This window comes from Teleopsis dalmanni, chromosome X, assembly GCF_002237135.1.
Source record: "Teleopsis dalmanni isolate 2A chromosome X, ASM223713v2, whole genome shotgun sequence".
Lineage (NCBI taxonomy): Eukaryota > Metazoa > Arthropoda > Insecta > Diptera > Diopsidae > Teleopsis > Teleopsis dalmanni.
In genome coordinates, this window is record NC_051848.1 from 52,509,207 (window position 1) to 52,529,040 (window position 19,834).

The 19,834-nt window shown below is 27.3% G+C and overlaps 4 protein-coding genes across 6 annotated transcripts in view; 2 read left to right on the top strand and 2 right to left on the bottom strand.

Moving 5' to 3' along the window:
* The first annotated feature begins 536 nt into the window (after positions 1 to 536).
* LOC119690067 (lysine-specific demethylase 3A-like) lies at positions 537 to 3,178 on the top strand. Its single transcript, XM_038105056.1, has 3 exons — positions 537 to 716; positions 775 to 987; positions 1,127 to 3,178. Exons 1-3 carry the CDS (start codon positions 653 to 655, stop codon positions 3,088 to 3,090), a joined length of 2,241 nt encoding a protein of 746 aa, XP_037960984.1. The 5' UTR covers positions 537 to 652; the 3' UTR covers positions 3,091 to 3,178.
* A 5,247-nt stretch (positions 3,179 to 8,425) lies between these two features.
* On the bottom strand, positions 8,426 to 10,180 carry LOC119689252. 2 transcript variants are annotated; one of them, XM_038104043.1, is made up of 2 exons: positions 10,090 to 10,180; positions 8,426 to 9,983 (listed from the first exon to the last, which is right to left on the bottom strand). In XM_038104043.1, the coding sequence occupies exon 2, from the start codon at positions 9,920 to 9,922 to the stop codon at positions 8,435 to 8,437; it is 1,488 nt and encodes a 495-aa protein (XP_037959971.1). In that variant the 5' UTR covers positions 9,923 to 9,983; positions 10,090 to 10,180; the 3' UTR covers positions 8,426 to 8,434. The 2 variants fall into 2 exon arrangements, with proteins under 2 accessions (XP_037959971.1, XP_037959972.1); XM_038104044.1 differs by having other exon boundaries at positions 8,426 to 9,969; positions 10,090 to 10,174.
* A 3,953-nt stretch (positions 10,181 to 14,133) lies between these two features.
* LOC119662715 lies at positions 14,134 to 15,938 on the bottom strand. Of its 2 annotated transcripts, none has more exons than XM_038072412.1 (2): positions 15,815 to 15,938; positions 14,134 to 15,738 (listed from the first exon to the last, which is right to left on the bottom strand). In XM_038072412.1, exon 2 carries the CDS (start codon positions 15,689 to 15,691, stop codon positions 14,141 to 14,143), a length of 1,551 nt encoding a protein of 516 aa, XP_037928340.1. In that variant the 5' UTR covers positions 15,692 to 15,738; positions 15,815 to 15,938; the 3' UTR covers positions 14,134 to 14,140. The 2 variants fall into 2 exon arrangements, with proteins under 2 accessions (XP_037928340.1, XP_037928339.1); XM_038072411.1 differs by having other exon boundaries at positions 14,134 to 15,752.
* Positions 15,939 to 18,842: 2,904 nt separating this feature from the next.
* Positions 18,843 to 19,834, top strand: part of LOC119688414 (sesquipedalian-1-like) — a 22,468-nt gene continuing 21,476 nt past the window's right edge. Inside the window, exons 1-3 of the mRNA XM_038103095.1 lie at positions 18,843 to 19,287; positions 19,369 to 19,563; positions 19,653 to 19,829. Coding sequence (XP_037959023.1) covers positions 19,086 to 19,287; positions 19,369 to 19,563; positions 19,653 to 19,829 — 574 coding nt within the window. The 5' untranslated portion in view covers positions 18,843 to 19,085. The remainder of the gene's footprint in view (positions 19,288 to 19,368; positions 19,564 to 19,652; positions 19,830 to 19,834) is intronic.

Here is a 19,834-nt window from a genome sequence, read left to right on the forward strand (position 1 = left end):
TTTTATTTAATTTTAATTTAATAACGTATAATATAATAATAATTATTACTTCATTTAATTAAAAAAATCAATAATTAGGCTTTATAAATTTAAGACTTTGATTTTACCCACTTTCACTTCAACTTCAGCTATTCTTTTTAAACATAGACTATGGCTGATCATATACTATTATAATATCAAAATATTTTGGATAGTTTAAGATATATAAATAAATACATTATATATTATAAATATGTAAATTTATAAAATGTATAAATTTATTTTATATATTATTTTAATAATCACTGGTACCAACTAAAAACTATAATTCATAAAATATAATTGATAGTTATTTAGAAGCGTAATATTATATTTTTATTAGTACAAATTTATTATTATATTAAAACATTAATTGAATTTTTTATTTAGTCAAGTAAAATGTGAATTTTACCCACTGTTAGCAGGGCATATATTTATATTTTCGAACGGTTTTCAAACTTTTTAAATAGCGGCAGCACCATTTTGCCGTACATTTTTGTGGTTCATGGGTTCTTTGATTTTCTATCCGTTTTTAGTGCAAAACGTTTGGACATATACTAAACTTCTTTGTGTAAAATTTAAAATTCTTATAGTCATTGTTATCATTTCTATTATATTTATAATTGAAATAAAAATGTGTGACATTAATGATGAGTCTGATATTATTAGTTGCTCAGGATCGCGTCACAGTGATGCTGGTTAGAAATTAAACCGAACTAATGTCTTTTTTTTTAATTATGTTTTTTTTTTTTGCAGATTACATCGATGAACGCGCAATCCTGGCTCTGGAAGACCTAGTATCAGAACCAGGACCAAAGCCACAACCAGAGCCAGAGCGAGTGCTAGAACCAGAGCCAGAGCCAGTGCTAGAGCCAGAGCCAGTGCTCGAGCCAGAGCCAGAGCCAGTGCTAGAGTCAGTGCCAGAAGCTGTGAGTTCAAGCCGTGATGATAAGAACAACAGTGGCTCATGTCAGTATTTCAGTAATTGTGTACTATAACTGTATTCTATAAGTGTATAATATATAACTGTTTGTATAACTGTTTCGTACAACTGTATTCTTTAGTAATTGTATTTTTTAATATGTGTATTTCTTAATAACTATTTTAGATCATTCACTTTCTAAAAGAATAAAAATAGATGAAAGTGATGACCCAGAGCATAAACGGCAACAAGATGATGACTTGGACCTTAACCCATCATCGTCTTTAAAAAGTGTGAACAAAAATTTGAAACCATCACTTGAAAATCTTAATATAGCCTTACAATATGACGTATGTGCTAAGCTGCAGGAATCACGTATTTCCCTATGTATTGATTGTAGTAAAAAGAAAAAATCAAGTAAAATGGACAAAAAGTTTTGTCGTTTCCTGAATTTTCGTAAAGTGAGAGTTATGCCAGATGGCACAGTAAAAGCTATTGGTTTTTTGAAAGAAAATGATACATTAAATAAAGGTGATGAATCTGTTTTTCAACCGCTAGAACCCACAAATGCCAATTTAAATATAGCAGACAGTCTTTACATACTAGATCATATAGGCGATCACTTTTGTAAACTCTGGCAAAAAGAAATGCAAACCATTAGTAAATTAAGGAATGAAGGAATAGAGCTGGCGAAAAGAAATATAATCCCTAATGTGCGTGAAATGTGCGACACCTGTGCAACAACAATTTTCAATGTTCATTATATATGCGGAGAATGCGGATTTATTATGTGCGTGGATTGTGTTCAAGAACGTGGAGCACTAATAAGAGGTATTAAAGTCACCTGTATGTACAGAAAGTGCAGAAATGCAGAAAAACTTGTACCATGTTATATAATACCTAGTGATATATTTAAAGACCTAGTGCGTAAAATGCATGAAATACGTACATTTCACAAACAAATACAAAACTGTGAGTGCACGGAATTCGAAAAGTATGACGCGACACTTGACACACCTCGAAGAAGAAAAGTCGAAAAACCTAAAACCGCTGCCGATAGGGCAATCAAGAAATTTCAAAGCAGATGGAAAGTGTGTAAATCAATTATTATACAAAAATTGGCTGTAAAATTGGATTATTCAATCTGGACGCCAGAATATTTTGAGCAAAAGTTTGGTGACGTCAACGTCGATTTAGTCAACTGTATGACTAATAATAAAATAAAAGGTCGTAAAATGCGTATCTTCTGGCAAGGCTTCGAAAATTCAATGCGTAGAATGAAAGACTTCTTTAACAGACCAATGATACTTAAAATTAAAGATTGGCCACCAAACGATGATTTTGCCAAGATTCTTCCCAGCCACTATGAACATTGGCTATCGTTATTACCCGTGTCAAAGTATACATTACGCGAAGGTACTTTAAATATGGCTAGCAGCTTGCCAAAGTCTTTTGTTCCACCAGATTTGGGCCCAAAGATGTATAACGCATATGGTGTAACAGAATTTCCAAGTAAAGCCACAACAAATGTACATATTGACATATCCGATGCAGTTAACATATTAATGTATGTCCATTCATTTACTGGTGAAGAAGGCGAAAGAGTAGCTGCAGAAGTTAATTCTATTATCAAAACAAATCGCATTTCGTTTGCAGAACAAAGAGTTTTTCAACCAAAATCGGCAACTCCTGCAGCTATTTGGCATATTTGGCATCCCAACGATGCCGAAAAAATACGTCAAATATTATGGCCTGTAGCGAAGGCTCAACCCAAATTTAAGAATGTCAAAGATCCCATTCACGATCAATGTTTTTATCTTGATAGATCGTTACGTCACCGCCTATTATTATCTCACAATATAAAAACAACTACTATACTACAAAGAATGGGACAAGCAGTATTTATTCCAGCAGGAGCTCCGCATCAAGTGCAGAATTTGAATAATTGTGTAAAAGTTGCTGAAGATTTTGTGTCTCCCGAAAACATTGGAAACTGCCTTGGACTATTGAACGAATTCCGCAGGCTACCTAAATCACACGCAAATCACGCGGATAAATTGCAAATAAAAAATGTTTTGTATCATTCTGTGAAGGATTGCTGTAGTGTCTTACTCAAAAATGAAAATGAGATGGTTGAAACCGCACCTTAATGACTTCATTAATGTATAATTCTGGCTATACATTATACTATTCATTTAATTTGATTAAAATTTTAATATTTATTTTGCATTTTTTTAACAATATTTAAATATACTTCTATATAATAATTTATAATATACTATTATTATAAACAATAATTTGTAATGTACTATCCTTATATACAATAATTTATAATGTAGCATTATTATATATATTATAATTTATACTGTATTATTTTATATAACTTATTAGTATTTATAACTACATACAGAATATTTATATTTACGTTACAATTATTGATAGATATGTCTATATATGTTCAATTAAATATTTGTATATCATACATATATATATTATAATATTGTATATTTATTACACATATATATATACAGTTAATAGAACTTGTTATTATATATATAATTTATATATATTATATATATATATATATTATGTATTATATATATGTATATTATATATATGTATATTATATATATATTTATTATATATTATATATATGTATATTATATATATATTTATTATATATGATAACCTTAAATAAATCTGGCATGATTAAATAAAATAGTATTTATTACATATATATATTTATAAAAATACTGATGTTTCTAATTGAAGGTGTAGTTATAAGAAATGAATTATAGTACATGTAATAAAACACATTTTATGAATAAGTATAATATATTAAATATATATATTTTAATAAATATTATAATATATCTTACATATTTTGTGTGGTAAGATAACTGCAAATTCAATTCTATTTATAATTAAATTTATTTTTTTATATATTTTTTGTTGCAACAGTATTATAATATTTAATTTTATCGTATTATAAAAAAAAATTACACATAATCATATATTAATTAATTAATTAAAAAGTACTTTATTTTATTTTTATTTAACTTTTTAATAATCTTATTAACCATACAAATATTAATATTACATTTAATTTCAGTTATGAAAACAGAAATGATTATAATTATATATTAATATAGAGTGAATATAATAATATTTTGCAAAAAAAATGTTATAATATATTTAATATATATAACTTCCTATATATATTGTAATATATTATGTGGTCGAATATTATATATTCATTTCTATATTTTGTTTCATTTCTTTATATTCTATATTACAATATTGCTTTGTGTTATTACACATTTAGATATATCATAAAAATAATATAAATTTAAAATATGTATCCAAATTATAGTCTATTTAATTTTTTTATTAATTAAAAGAATGTTAGTGAATATAACACAATTATAGAACTAAATGTTATAATATATTAAATATATATAACTTCTTATATATATTATAATATATTACATATATTGTGTTATAGTTCATTATATATTCATTACTTTATTTCCACATTCACTTATTTACTTATTTACATATTATTCTTAACCTTAATTTTAGCTTTCATAAAAATATTATAGTTAATCTTAAGTATATAACTCAATTGTATTACATTTAATTTTGTCTTATCGTATTATACAAAAAGAAGATTGTAATCATGTATAAATTTACACAGCAAATTATAAAACTGTAATAATTTATGATATAATATATTATTTATATATATATTACAATATGTATTTATATCATGAAGTGATATTATGAAAACTTCATAATTGAAATTAAGAAAATTTCATTGGTTTAGTTTCACAACATGTTAAATATATTATAGATTTTATTATAATACAATTGTAATTATATATTTTGATATATTATATTGTTTGTAGAATATGAATTATTACTTTATTTTTATTTTTATGTCTGTGTTTTATGTTATACCTTGAAATGTATTACTAAAATATATATCAAAATAAATCACAATTATGTAACGCTTAAATTTGTTTTTTTTTTTCAATTATTTTTAAATTATTTTTTTCATTGTATTTTTCAGTTAGTAGGTCCTTCATTTTGTCCGAGGCATAATACATAACCCAGTTTTTTTTATCTCACTCTCTGGGGTTACTAGTATCATCACGAACAGGCAAACTGAGGCATTGAAAGTGAGACGTGAATGATTTCATTTCGGAAGATCAGCGATAACATTGCACATCGCTTCGTCTATTTTGTCAAATTCTTATATATAATAAGAATACATTTTTTTTTCTTCGCATTACTTGAAATAGTCATAGTAATTAAATATTTGGTTTATTAATTTGCTTAAATGCAGTAAAAAAGCTGTAGAAGTCAGATGTAGAAGACATCATAAAAGCCAGGCACAACAATTGTTCATACTTGACAATATTCTCTTGTAAAATCTTTGGATATAAATCTTTTCCAATAACCAAGTCAACCCTATTTTATTAATTTCAAAATGTTTGTGCCAGTTATATTTCTTTCACTGCTCCAAATTGTTTAAATTTTTCAACTGTTTGTACTTCTTCAAATGTTAAGGTTTCATTAAGAACAACATCATTACTTGGCCGTACGTACTGTATTTATAGATACCGAAACATTCTGTGAAGTTAACAGTAGATTAAAAACCAGCTCAGTTCGAAAACTGATTTACTCACTTTCAAAAAGATCAAACTATATCCAGCAAAGCAAAAGAGGCTAATCAACCCATAACAAATTAAGTTGAAACTATTTTAGACATCAGCATAAACGATTTTCGAATTAACACATATGACAGTTTACTGTAAACTCAAACACCAACACCAACTGAGAAAAATAGGGTTAATTAATGATGATTAAAGTAAGCGCTATCCTAAGGATCAGACAAAAATACAAGACATACTATTTGGAAGTCCAGCTGCGGATAGACACAGAATCAATTACACACGGTTTGGGATCTTAAATCCCCCGGCTAATATTAACTAATATTCAAACCAAATTCAAAGAGTCAAATATCTCATGAATCAATACTTTCTTGTCACTTAGTTATATGATTATCTTGTTTAAAAAATAAATACAAACTTGCATTAGTTGTTAGATTTTTCAATAGCGTAGAACTGGAATGGTATAAAGAGAGCACTGTAAAAACGGCCTCCTTTAACTGTAGAAAGCATAAAGCAAAAATAATAAGCTCGAATAACAATAACCTCGAATAGTCACTTATGTTTATTACTTTGTAAGCTAGTGAGTACGTTAAAATTTCTAAAGGCAGAAACTATTACAACAAATACATAAAACAAGACATCTATACGTTTATATTTAATGTCTACCCTAACTGTAGCTCTATTCCTTACGGTGCAGCCCATCTGTTCTTTTGTCTTAATATACACACTAATTTCAACTTTATTAATCTTTGGCCATTTTGTAAAATAATTTGACCATATTAATCTTTGAGACCCATTTGATTTTTCCGCACCACCAATGATAGTTTTAATTAACTACTCAGTCACACATTCTCTTTATCCCAAATAAAGTTTCTTTTTCTCATTCTATCATCCCCCAACCATATCCTAACCTATGTATTAGGATTTGTAATTCCATTCATGTTTCCGGCTATATAGCTATCCACGGGTTAAAAGAGCAATAAAAACAGGGTAATATTGATATGGTTACAGAAGCGATCAGTCCTACTCGACGCTTATGATATCTAAGTGACGTTTTTTCCTGCTTCATAAAATACACTGTGAGAAAGCATTTACAATGCATTTTTGAAAACCACTTGCGCTGTTGACAAAAAAGATTCTTCTTCTAAGGTCCATATTTCAGAGGCATACTAGACAAACCCAGACATTTGCATAGAAAATTACTTGCTAGATGAACAATATTGACATCTTAATAATGTTTTGACAAAATCTTAAAATAAAACACATTCATATTGTAATAATAAAATTAAAATGTTTTATTTATAGTTTAAAAAAAGAATTTGTTTAAGCAAATAGCATCTATTCAATGAAATATTGTTACAATAATTATTATTGACATTGATATTTTTATTATAATATTTTTATTAATAATATAATATTATTAAAAAATATTGTTTATATCAACAATACTAATAATAACTATTATTTATGTTAATAAAAATGTTTAAAAAAATTACAATTGCAATAATTATAATTAAGACCATAATACACAATAATAATTATTATAACGATAATATTCACGCCATAATAATATATAAAAAAGCATGAAATATATAAAAAATGTAAAAAATAATATAAAAAAATATGAAAATATAAAGAAATTATGAAAAGTAATATAGTTTTTTATAATTTTGTTTTCAAATAATATAATTTAATATATAAAGTATATAATTTTTGTGGTCATTTTTCCCAAATTTAAAGTCATTTCTTATATTGACAAAATGTGATTTATATTCACCAAAACTTTAGTTTTAAATCATTTTTTTTAAACTATTGTGTTTATTTAAAATAAAAAATTTAATAATTTAATTAATAGAATTTGTTAAAAAAAGTCATTATTATGACTGATTACTTTTCTTCATGTTAAATTTTAATTTTTTATGTATCGTATTGCTTAATTCAAAAATGTATATTTTCAATAGTTATAAAATAATACGAAAATAATTGAGGAAAAAAGTATTCAAGTAGCAAAATATGTATATAGTTATATATAGCACAACTTAAATTTTTAATACTTTAATTTTCATTGAAATGTATTTAGGCTTTTATATATTTTTTATATATCAAATATAAATAATTTAATATATATTTAAAAATTTTTTCAAACTTAATTTTAAAGTTTTTACTTAATATATTTAGTTTTAGTTATTTAGTTATTATTATCAAAAAAAAATTAAAAATAATAATTTAAACGTTATAAAATAATATAATTCCATTAGCTAATTATTTTGGTATACCATTGTACATAAGGTGTTGTGTTTTTTTTACTTATATATTATTTAATCAGCACTTGATCTGTTTTCTTATAATTATAATTATATTTATATTTATATATGTATATGTATACATTTTTTTAAAAGATGTATATTTCACTTCAAATATTAAGGAACAATTTTAAGTCATATAGCGACTCAACAAACTTAGATCTAAATGAATAAATTTAATCAAAGAAAAAAATTAACTAAAAAAAAACAATAAAATAAAAGTAAATTTAAAATAAAAATAAATACAAACATATATAAATAAAAATTAAATGTAATAAAAAAAAAAATATAACTTAACTAAATATAAATAAAAAATATGTAAATAAAAAAAATAAATACTCGTAAAAAGTATAAATAAAAAAATATTAAATTTTTAAAAGTTATAAATAAAAGAAAATAATAAATATATAAATACAATATAAAAAAAATTAAATATAAAAAAAATTATGTATAGAAAAAATTAAATCAAAAAAATTAATAACAAAGACAATATATTTTAATAGCCTCAACTGTTTTTATTCAATTCCCGCACGCTTGCGGATATTGTAACGGGTAAAGATCCTGTTGTACTCGAGTGGATTGTTCTTTGCCAAAGAATCTTTCAGCACACGCCGATATTTTTGTAGCAAATCTACTTCCTTTTGCAAATGTTTTTCCACACACTCTAAATGTGGTTGCATGAATCTTTCTGGTGTATAAGTTCCCATCAAACCCATACGATGATGTATATTGCCATTAATATTAATGTAATCAGTTTTGTGTTTTATAAGAAAATCCCGAAATCCCTTAAATTCAACATTTGTTTTCTCCAACAAGGAGTTCGATCTTTTACAAACTGGTGTCCCGTTTGGACCAACCAAATCAGATCTAACAGAAATAAATGGCCCCTTCTTACCAGGTGAAGTGGTATCGTTCATAGGTTTATCAGTACATAAATTCAATTCAGAATATTTTGTTTCATGTAAGTCTTCTGGTAACATATTATTAAGTTCAGCATCAAAATCAATATGTTCTGGCTCGTTTAAGATTGGATTCTCTTTTAACTTGTATTGTTTTTTGGGTTCAGTAGCTATTTGTTTAGTTGCGTCCTTCAAAGCAACTGTTTTTTGCATTACTTCAGTTTTCTCTTCCTTCATAGTATCATTCGAATCCTTAACAGATTCTGCATCGATAGGAACAACTTTCTTAATTGTAGCATTTGAAGCGACTATTGATAGGTCTTTTCCAGTTTTCTGTTCATTTATACCCTCGCTACCCTCATTAGCGACTTTTGCATTATCAGTAGCAACTTTATTAAACGCATCTATTGAAGCTGTTATTGGTAACTGTTCTGTAATGTTCTGAACATTCACATTGTCGTTGGAACTATTAGCGACTTTAAGACTACCAGGATCAATTTTAACTGCACCTTGTGAAGCGGCTGTTGGTGGCTTCACTTCAGTTTTCTGTACGTTTGCATTACCGACTTTTATATTGCCAACAGCATCTTTTTTAATCAAACTCGTCGAAGCAGGTATTGGAAACTTTTTTGTAATTATTTGAACATCTATACCGCCGTTAGAATCATTAATGACTTTGACATTACCAGTTGCAACTTTAGTAATTGCCCCTTGTGAAGCGACTTTTGGTTGCTTCACTCCAGGAGCAACTTTTTCAGTTGGAATCTGTAAAGGCGATGTTTCTTTGCTCATTTTCCCAACGCTTGCTTGTAGTTTCTTAATATTTTCAGTTTCGGATTTTGTAGTTGGCTTGACAGATTTGCTGGCAGCCTGGGTTTGTTTTTTTCCATGATTTGAATTGGTTGGCTGTTCGTCATCGTTATCAGAATCATTCACAAGCCTACCTTGTGCATCACGCTTTAACCCAAGTTCCAGAATCAAATTTGACTTGTCTTTGCGTTTATTATCCTCACCTTGAAAATTAATTTCACAAAAATCACCGTCCATGTCATAGAACTTACAGCCCATCATTTCCATGGCTATTTCTGTTACAATGTATGTCATCTTGATGTTTGTTGTTATTCAGAGTTTAGAGAAATTACAAGATTCCGCTAAAAAATTGTTACTATAAAAATATATATATATATATAATATTTACTTTACTAGTTACTATAAAAATATATATCTACTAAAAATATTATCAGCATTTCAAAACAATTAAGTTAACTTACAGTTTCGAGTATATTTTATAAACTGTTTAACAGGAAAAAACACTAAAAATTATTTTTGAAGCTCAAATCAATCTCACACTCAACAATGGGCTTTTACCACTAAATATGAAAAGATGCCGGCATTCGGTTAAGTACCGTTTTTCAAATTAAAAAAAAATTTACCAGTGTTGGAATGTGTAAAAAAAATATGTAGTATGAATGCAATCTGAAGCGAATATAAGTTTAAAATATCTATCCATATATTTATTAATTATAAGAATGTAAGTGCATAAAACACAATTATAGCACTAAATGTTATAATATATTAAATATATATAACTTCTTATATATATTATAATATATTACATATATTATGTTATAGTTCATTAAATGATCAATACTTTATTTCCACATTTACTTATTTACATATTATTTTTAACCTTAATTTTAGCTTTCATAAAAATATTATCAAGCCTTTTCTTTTGTAAGCATATCACAAAAGAATAACTGCATATATTAAAAATAACATATGAAAGAACAACACTGCAGAATTATTTAGTCCAACCTTTTTGAAATCGCTTAATTAATAAGCAACTCAAATCACATGGTTGCCAAGACTAAAAATTTGTCTATTGTGAACGACTTGTGGAAGAACATACGAAATTTCTAGTTAACTGTCAACAAATGATTTCGTTAATTATTCGTATTTCGTGTCGTTATTGTTCGTAACAAATGAATTATTTTTCTATTTATTATTTTACTGTTAAAAAGCATAAAAAATCATTTTTTTTCACAATATTGCAAAAAAAATATCTCACCAATAATTGCAAAGAATTATTATTCCTTTTTTTAAATTTTAATTCTAAATTTTATTACGTGTTTTGCCTAATAAAATTTCCATTTTGTCCAGAGTTGCCATCGCAAATAGTGTAGCTGTAGATGTAGAAGACATCATAAAAGCCAGGCACAACAATTGTTCATACTTGACAATATTCTCTTGTAAAATCTTTGGATATAAATCTTTTCCAATAACCACGTCAACCCTATTTTATTAATTTCAAAATGGTTGTGCCAGTTATATTTCTTTCACTGCTCCAAATTGTTTAAATTTTTCAACTGTTTGTACTTCTTCAAATGTTAAGGTTTCATTAAGAACAACATCATTACTTGGCCGTACGTACTGTATTTATAGATACCGAAACATTCTGTGAAGTTAACAGTAGATTAAAAACCAGCTCAGTTCGAAAACTGATTTACTCACTTTCAAAAAGATCAAACTATATCCAGCAAAGCAAAAGAGGCTAATCAACCCATAACAAATTAAGTTGAAACTATTTTAGACATCAGCATAAACGATTTTCGAATTAACACATATGACAGTTTACTGTAAACTCAAACACCAACACCAACTGAGAAAAATAGGGTTAATTAATGATGATTAAAGTAAGCGCTATCCTAAGGATCAGACAAAAATACAAGACATACTATTTGGAAGTCCAGCTGCGGATAGACACAGAATCAATTACACACGGTTTGGGATCTTAAATCCCCCGGCTAATATTAACTAATATTCAAACCAAATTCAAAGAGTCAAATATCTCATGAATCAATACTTTCTTGTCACTTAGTTATATGATTATCTTGTTTAAAAAATAAATACAAACTTGCATTAGTTGTTAGATTTTTCAATAGCGTAGAACTGGAATGGTATAAAGAGAGCACTGTAAAAACGGCCTCCTTTAACTGTAGAAAGCATAAAGCAAAAATAATAAGCTCGAATAACAATAACCTCGAATAGTCACTTATGTTTATTACTTTGTAAGCTAGTGAGTACGTTAAAATTTCTAAAGGCAGAAACTATTACAACAAATACATAAAACAAGACATCTATACGTTTATATTTAATGTCTACCCTAACTGTAGCTCTATTCCTTACGGTGCAGCCCATCTGTTCTTTTGTCTTAATATACACACTAATTTCAACTTTATTAATCTTTGGCCATTTTGTAAAATAATTTGACCATATTAATCTTTGAGACCCATTTGATTTTTCCGCACCACCAATGATAGTTTTAATTAACTACTCAGTCACACATTCTCTTTATCCCAAATAAAGTTTCTTTTTCTCATTCTATCATCCCCCAACCATATCCTAACCTATGTATTAGGATTTGTAATTCCATTCATGTTTCCGGCTATATAGCTATCCACGGGTTAAAAGAGCAATAAAAACAGGGTAATATTGATATGGTTACAGAAGCGATCAGTCCTACTCGACGCTTATGATATCTAAGTGACGTTTTTTCCTGCTTCATAAAATACACTGTGAGAAAGCATTTACAATGCATTTTTGAAAACCACTTGCGCTGTTGACAAAAAAGATTCTTCTTCTAAGGTCCATATTTCAGAGGCATACTAGACAAACCCAGACATTTGCATAGAAAATTACTTGCTAGATGAACAATATTGACATCTTAATAATGTTTTGACAAAATCTTAAAATAAAACACATTCATATTGTAATAATAAAATTAAAATGTTTTATTTATAGTTTAAAAAAAGAATTTGTTTAAGCAAATAGCATCTATTCAATGAAATATTGTTACAATAATTATTATTGACATTGATATTTTTATTATAATATTTTTATTAATAATATAATATTATTAAAAAATATTGTTTATATCAACAATACTAATAATAACTATTATTTATGTTAATAAAAATGTTTAAAAAAATTACAATTGCAATAATTATAATTAAGACCATAATACACAATAATAATTATTATAACGATAATATTCACGCCATAATAATATATAAAAAAGTATGAAATATATAAAAAATGTAAAAAATAATATAAAAAAATATGAAAATATAAAGAAATTATGAAAAGTAATATAGTTTTTTATAATTTTGTTTTCAAATAATATAATTTAATATATAAAGTATATAATTTTTGTGGTCATTTTTCCCAAATTTAAAGTCATTTCTTATATTGACAAAATGTGATTTATATTCACCAAAACTTTAGTTTTAAATCATTTTTTTTAAACTATTGTGTTTATTTAAAATAAAAAATTTAATAATTTAATTAATAGAATTTGTTAAAAAAAGTCATTATTATGACTGATTACTTTTCTTCATGTTAAATTTTAATTTTTTATGTATCGTATTGCTTAATTCAAAAATTCAAAAATGTATATTTTCAATAGTTATAAAATAATACGAAAATAATTGAGGAAAAAAGTATTCAAGTAGCAAAATATGTATATAGTTATATATAGCACAACTTAAATTTTTAATACTTTAATTTTCATTGAAATGTATTTAGGCTTTTATATATTTTTTATATATCAAATATAAATAATTTAATATATATTTAAAAATTTTTTCAAACTTAATTTTAAAGTTTTTACTTAATATATTTAGTTTTAGTTATTTAGTTATTATTATCAAAAAAAAATTAAAAATAATAATTTAAACGTTATAAAATAATATAATTCCATTAGCTAATTATTTTGGTATACCATTGTACATAAGGTGTTGTGTTTTTTTTACTTATATATTATTTAATCAGCACTTGATCTGTTTTCTTATAATTATAATTATATTTATATTTATATATGTATATGTATACATTTTTTTAAAAGATGTATATTTCACTTCAAATATTAAGGAACAATTTTAAGTCATATAGCGACTCAACAAACTTAGATCTAAATGAATAAATTTAATCAAAGAAAAAAATTAACTAAAAAAAAACAATAAAATAAAAGTAAATTTAAAATAAAAATAAATACAAACATATATAAATAAAAATTAAATGTAATAAAAAAAAAAATATAACTTAACTAAATATAAATAAAAAATATGTAAATAAAAAAAATAAATACTCGTAAAAAGTATAAATAAAAAAATATTAAATTTTTAAAAGTTAAAAATAAAAGAAAATAATAAATATATAAATACAATATAAAAAAAATTAAATATAAAAAAAATTATGTATAGAAAAAATTAAATCAAAAAAATTAATAACAAAGACAATATATTTTAGTAGCATCAACTGTTTTTATTCAATTCCCGCACGCTTGCGGATATTGTAACGGGTAAAGATCCTGTTGTACTCGAGTGGATTGTTCTTTGCCAAAGAATCTTTCAGCACACGCCGATATTTTTGTAGCAAATCTACTTCCTTTTGCAAATGTTTTTCCACACACTCTAAATGTGGTTGCATGAATCTTTCTGGTGTATAAGTTCCCATCAAGCCCATACGATGATGTATATTGCCATTAATATTAATGTAATCAGTTTTATGTTTTATAAGAAAATCCCGCAATCCCTTAAATTCAACATTTGTTTTCTCCAACAAGGAGTTCGATCTTTTACAAACTGGTGTCCCGTTTGGACCAACCAAATCAGATCTAACAGAAATAAATGGCCCCTTCTTACCAGGTGAAGTGGTATCGTTCATAGGTTTATCAGTACATAAATTCAATTCAGAATATTTTGTTTCATGTAAGTCTTCTGGTAACATATTATAAAGTTCAGCATCAAAATCAATATGTTCTGGCTCGTTTAAGATTGGATTCTCTTTTAACTTGTATTGTTTTTTGGGTTCAGTAGCTATTTGTTTAGTTGTGTCCTTCAAAGCAACTGTTTTTTGCATTAATTCAGTTTTCTCTTCCTTCATAGTATCATTCGAATACTTAGCAGATTCTGCATCGATAGGAACAACTTTCTTAATTGTAGCATTTGAAGCGACTATTGATAGGTCTTTTCCAGTTTTCTGTTCATTTATACCCTCGCTACCCTCATTAGCGACTTTTGCATTATCAGTAGCAACTTTATTAAACACATCTATTGAAGCGGTTATTGGTAGCTGTTCTGTAATTTTTTGAACATTCACATTGTCGTTGGAACTATTAGCGACTTTAAGACTACCAGGAGCAACTTTAACTGCACCTTGTGAAGCGGCTGTTGGTGGCTTCACTTCAGTTTTCTGTACGTTTGCATTACCGACTTTTACATTGCCAACAGCATCTTTTTTAATCAAACTCGTCGAAGCAGGTATTGGAAACTTTTTTGTAATTATTTGAACATCTATAATGCCGTTAGAATCATTAATGACTTTGACATTACCAGGTGCAACTTTAGTAATTGCGTCCTGTGAAGCGACTTTTGAATGCTTCATTCCAGGAGCAACTTTTTCAGTTGGAATCTGTAAAGGCGATGTTTCTTTGCTCATTTTCCCAACGCCTGCTTGTAGTTTCTTAATATTTTCAGTTTCGGATTTTGTAGTTGGCTTGAGTGTGATGTTTTTCACATCTGCTGTAGCTGTATTTTTTGCTGCCTTAGCCGGAGCTTCATTAACAGATTTGCTAGTAAACTGGGTTTGTTTTTTTGCACGACTTGAAGTGGTTGGCTGCTCCTCATCGTTATCAGAGTCATTCACAAGCCTACCTTGTGCATCACGCTTTAACCCAAGTTCCTGAAGCAAATTTGGCTTGTCTTTGCATTTATTATCCTCACCTTGAAAATTAGTTTCACAAAAATCACCGTCCATGTCATAGAACTTAAGGCCCATCATTTCCATGGCTATTTCTGTTAAAACGTATGTCATCTTGATGTTTGTTGTTATTCAGAGTTTAGAGAAATTACAAGATTCCGCTAAAAAATTGTTACTATAAAAATATATATCTAATAAAAATATTATCAGCATTTCAAAACAATTAAGTTAACTTACAGTTTCGAGTATATTTTATAAACTGTTTAACAGGAAAAAACACTAAAAATTATTTTTGGAGCTCAAATCAATCCCACACTCAACAATTGGCTTTTACCACTAAATATGAAATAATGCCGGCATTCGTTTATAATACCATTTTTCATATAAAAAAACATTAACCAGTGTTGTATTGTGTGAAAAAAATATGTAGTATGAATGCAGTATGAAACGAATATTACTTTTCGCCCTCAATTTTAATATGAACATAATGCATGTCATAAAATCGGTATTCTCAATCGACTGCCTAAATCGAAGCAGGACATAACTGATGATTATGAACGATTTATAAAACAAGTTAACGAGGTTCATTAAACTTATAGCATTGACAGACGGGAGCTAAATTATCATTAAGGGGCTAAATTATAATTTATTTGCTCATTTAGCAGTTTTAAATGATCATTTATGGTCATTAAATGACCGAATTTAACCCAATTTATTCGTCATTTAGGTTTATAGAAATGGTAATGCTGCATATGCGAATGAAACAAAATAAAAAATGGAACAAATTTCAAGCTATTTGGTTGTCAAAATGTAAACAAAACATATTTGGAAACATTGTAAGTACTCGTTATATTTTTATATATATCATATTTTTTTTATATATTTTATATTTCTTTTGATTTTACATGAATCAAATTAATAAACTGAAGCGCCACGAATGGACGGAGGAGGATGAGATTTTCCTTACAGCAACTTCTTAATGATAATTTATACCGTCTGTCAGGGTATTTTTAAAATGATCATTTAAGGCTGCTTAATGATAATTTAGTGCGCTCGTCTGTTAATGCTATTAACTAGTACCGAAGCTGATTAAACTGTTGAAATTTGACATTGACATATCGCTGTAAAAGTTAGCTTCAAAGTTTATTTTGTAACATTTTTAAAAAGTACAAAACAAGCAAATGTATTTCTTTATAATTAAATACGCTCAATTGCTGCAATGAATAATTTTCTTCCGTTTTAATTCGGTATTAATTTAAGGTGTATTTCTTTGATATGAATGCTTCAATAAAACACATAGTGCTCAAAATAAACGCGCAAAGCAAAAACAAATGCGCTAAAATAAGGCAACTTTCTTGAATGCGCTTAACACGAATAAGCACGTCGTACTACAATGGTGACAAATCTTAAAACAGATCTATTATATATATATATAGACCAGTTGAGAGAGCGTAACATTCTTGTCGTTATTTGAAAACGTTAGGTTGCGGTTATATTTCTTCTGAATTTTGTCTTGCGTGTTCGTACATATGTTTTCTCATGCGAAAACACTGACAGTTCTGGTTTGTTCGTTTTGAAATCGAAATGGATAGTGAGGATGAAATATATTTTGCGGCAAATTGATTATCAAGTTATTTATTAGTTTGTATCTTACTCAAACAAAGATATTGGCAAATCACAAATCCATTTCCTTTAAATAGTAAATGTTTTTAAATTTATTTTCATTTATAAAGTTAAAGTTACGTAAAAATAAACGCACCTCTCAATTTCACTATTAATATCTTCGATTTTTCTCGAACTCATGAAATTCAAACAAAATATTTTATTTATTCAAATATTCGCATGAGAAAGATAAGAATTGTTCGCGAATTGTTCGCAGCAACTGTAACCACTCACATATGATTACATATACATATAGATTTGATTTGTTCGTACGAACATGCAAGACAAAATTCGCATACAATTTTTCCTTCATCCATTATGTCTGTAATAAAAACTTAAAATTAAATTTTATGAATTCTAACTCTAACTGAAAACAGAATTCTAATTCACTATTAAAATAAAAAGTATTTAAAAAATATTTGCAGTTATTATTATAAAATTTTCTTTGTTTTTCAAAATTTATTTCGCTGTTTTTATTCGCTGTATATTTATTTTATTAGCTGTTTTTATCAGATTTTATTCGTGAAAATACGTGTAATGAGCGTAATCTGGCATTTTATTTGTGTTATGCTCTTAGTTTGTACTTTATTTGTATTTTACTCGAGTTTTACTACGAGTAGCTCGTGACGCAACGTACTGTTATATCATGTTTCCAATGCAGCTGAAACTACTTATGTGAATGTAATGAATGTGAATGCACGTAAAATAGCTTGTATATATAATAAATATATCAAATTTTGTCAATTTCTCTTGTAGGAAATTTATTTTTAAGGATTGCATTCGACATTTGTCGCTTTAAATGAGTTGAGACCAATGGAAACCTTTTGCATAAGAGGTAATTAGTTTTGAAAATATGGTCTTAACTATTCTCATGCAAATCAAATGCAGAATTCCCATATTAATTTTTTTTGCTTAAAAAAAAACTTTATTGGCAAATGAACATTTCGTATTATGTTTAACTTTATATAGACCGTGTGCGAGTTTGAGTAAATTGAGGTAAATAGTAAATTATGTCGGTATGGCAGCGAATGTTTTTATTTACCAGAATTTAGAGTAGAGTATATTAGACAAAAATTAGGTAAATTAGGTGTTACCATTGTAAAAATTTTATAAGACGTTTCATAAGTAAATAAATAAATTTGAAAACTTTTAACCAAATATAATAAATAATTGCAATAACTAAATAAATATATAAATATTTACATAAGTCCAGCGCCAAAAATCCCTAGGATAAAGTAATTTTAATTTACTTTACCTCAATTTACTTGAACTCGCACACGGCAATAACGTTTTCACTTTTAGGTCGTGTGCGAGTTAGGCTAAGTTGATGCTAAATCAAATGGGAGATTTTTTAGGATTTTTTGCACTGCACACATTTAGCCATTTATCAACACGTATCGACACATCACTACATTATCTGCTCATCTTAGAATTTCCCTCATTTAGAACGCAACTTAGCCTAACTCGCACACGACCTTAATATTGAAATATATTTTAATAAATGTTTAAGATTTTTTACTTATTAAACTTACTATTATTCCGTAATTATAATGTGTTTAAAAATGTTTAATAAAAATTTTTATTTTCTGTGACCGATAGCTTCTGCAAATTGAAAGCTGTCAGAATATGGGTGTTTAGGTCATTGCAACTGTGAATAGCAAAATTGAAAATTGAAAATAAAGGAGAACAAGTTCAATCAGCACAAATCGCGATACATTCTGATACGTGCTGGTAGTTTTTATGTTTATATTTTATTTTTATCCGTCAAAGAAAGTCAAAATGCATTAAATCATTTGGCATTAATGAGTTAATTTAAGCGTGGAGCAGTGTAAATCTTTTGACAACAATGAAAATTAATGAGAAAAATTTGTGCGTCTTTGCCACAAGTCCTCCGTATGACTGCGAAGGTTTTCTTAGTAAGCGAGGTGAGGTCAACAAGGCATTTCAACGACGTTATTTTGTGCTGAAAGGAAATTTGTTATTCTATTTTGAGCGTAAAGGAGATAAGGAGCCCCTGGGACTAATTATAGTTGAAGGTTGTACAATTGGTAAGAGTATTCAATAAAATGACATATGAATTCGATTAGTATAATGAAGTGTTTGATTTTCCTTTTATTTGGCACGACTAGAATTATCGGAAGAAAGTGATCAGTATTGTTTTGAAATAGCTTTTAATGGTAATCGCACTTATATACTATGTGCGGAATCACAGGAAAGTATGGAAACCTGGATGAAATCACTTACGTGTGCAGGGTATGAGTATAAAAAGTTGATGGTAGCAGAACTACAAAGACAACTGGAGGAGATTGAGGGTTCACGTAATAGTAAGTTGAATCGTTTTGTATATATGTAATTGGTTATAGTTGTCTCTATTGCATATTATTGTTGTTGCTGTCAATGTTTGTGTATGTAGAAATGCTTGGCGAAACTATAAATACAATTGTATCTGCACCTAAACCGCCGCCACGCCGACAAAATCCTTTCAATCGACCAGCACCACCACCACCACCACCTGCCTCAAATGGTCATATTGCTAATAACACTGCCAACACACCGTTTATAAACGGTCATTTTGGCGCAACGTCACAGCGTTCC

What these genes read in the sequence shown, in the direction of transcription:
- LOC119690067 (XM_038105056.1), top strand. Translation starts at nt 653, where the DNA reads ATGTGTGACATTAATGATGAGTCTGATATTATTAGTTGCTCAGGATCG. An exon ending in ATCGCGTCACAGTGATGCTG is followed by an intron (nt 717 to 774) that starts GTTAGAAATTAA and finishes TTTTTTTTGCAG; the next exon opens with ATTACATCGATGAACGCGCA. An exon ending in TAAGAACAACAGTGGCTCAT is followed by an intron (nt 988 to 1,126) that starts GTCAGTATTTCA and finishes TAACTATTTTAG; the next exon opens with ATCATTCACTTTCTAAAAGA.
- LOC119689252 (XM_038104043.1), bottom strand. Translation starts at nt 9,922, where the DNA reads ATGACATACATTGTAACAGAAATAGCCATGGAAATGATGGGCTGTAAG.
- LOC119662715 (XM_038072412.1), bottom strand. Translation starts at nt 15,691, where the DNA reads ATGACATACGTTTTAACAGAAATAGCCATGGAAATGATGGGCCTTAAG.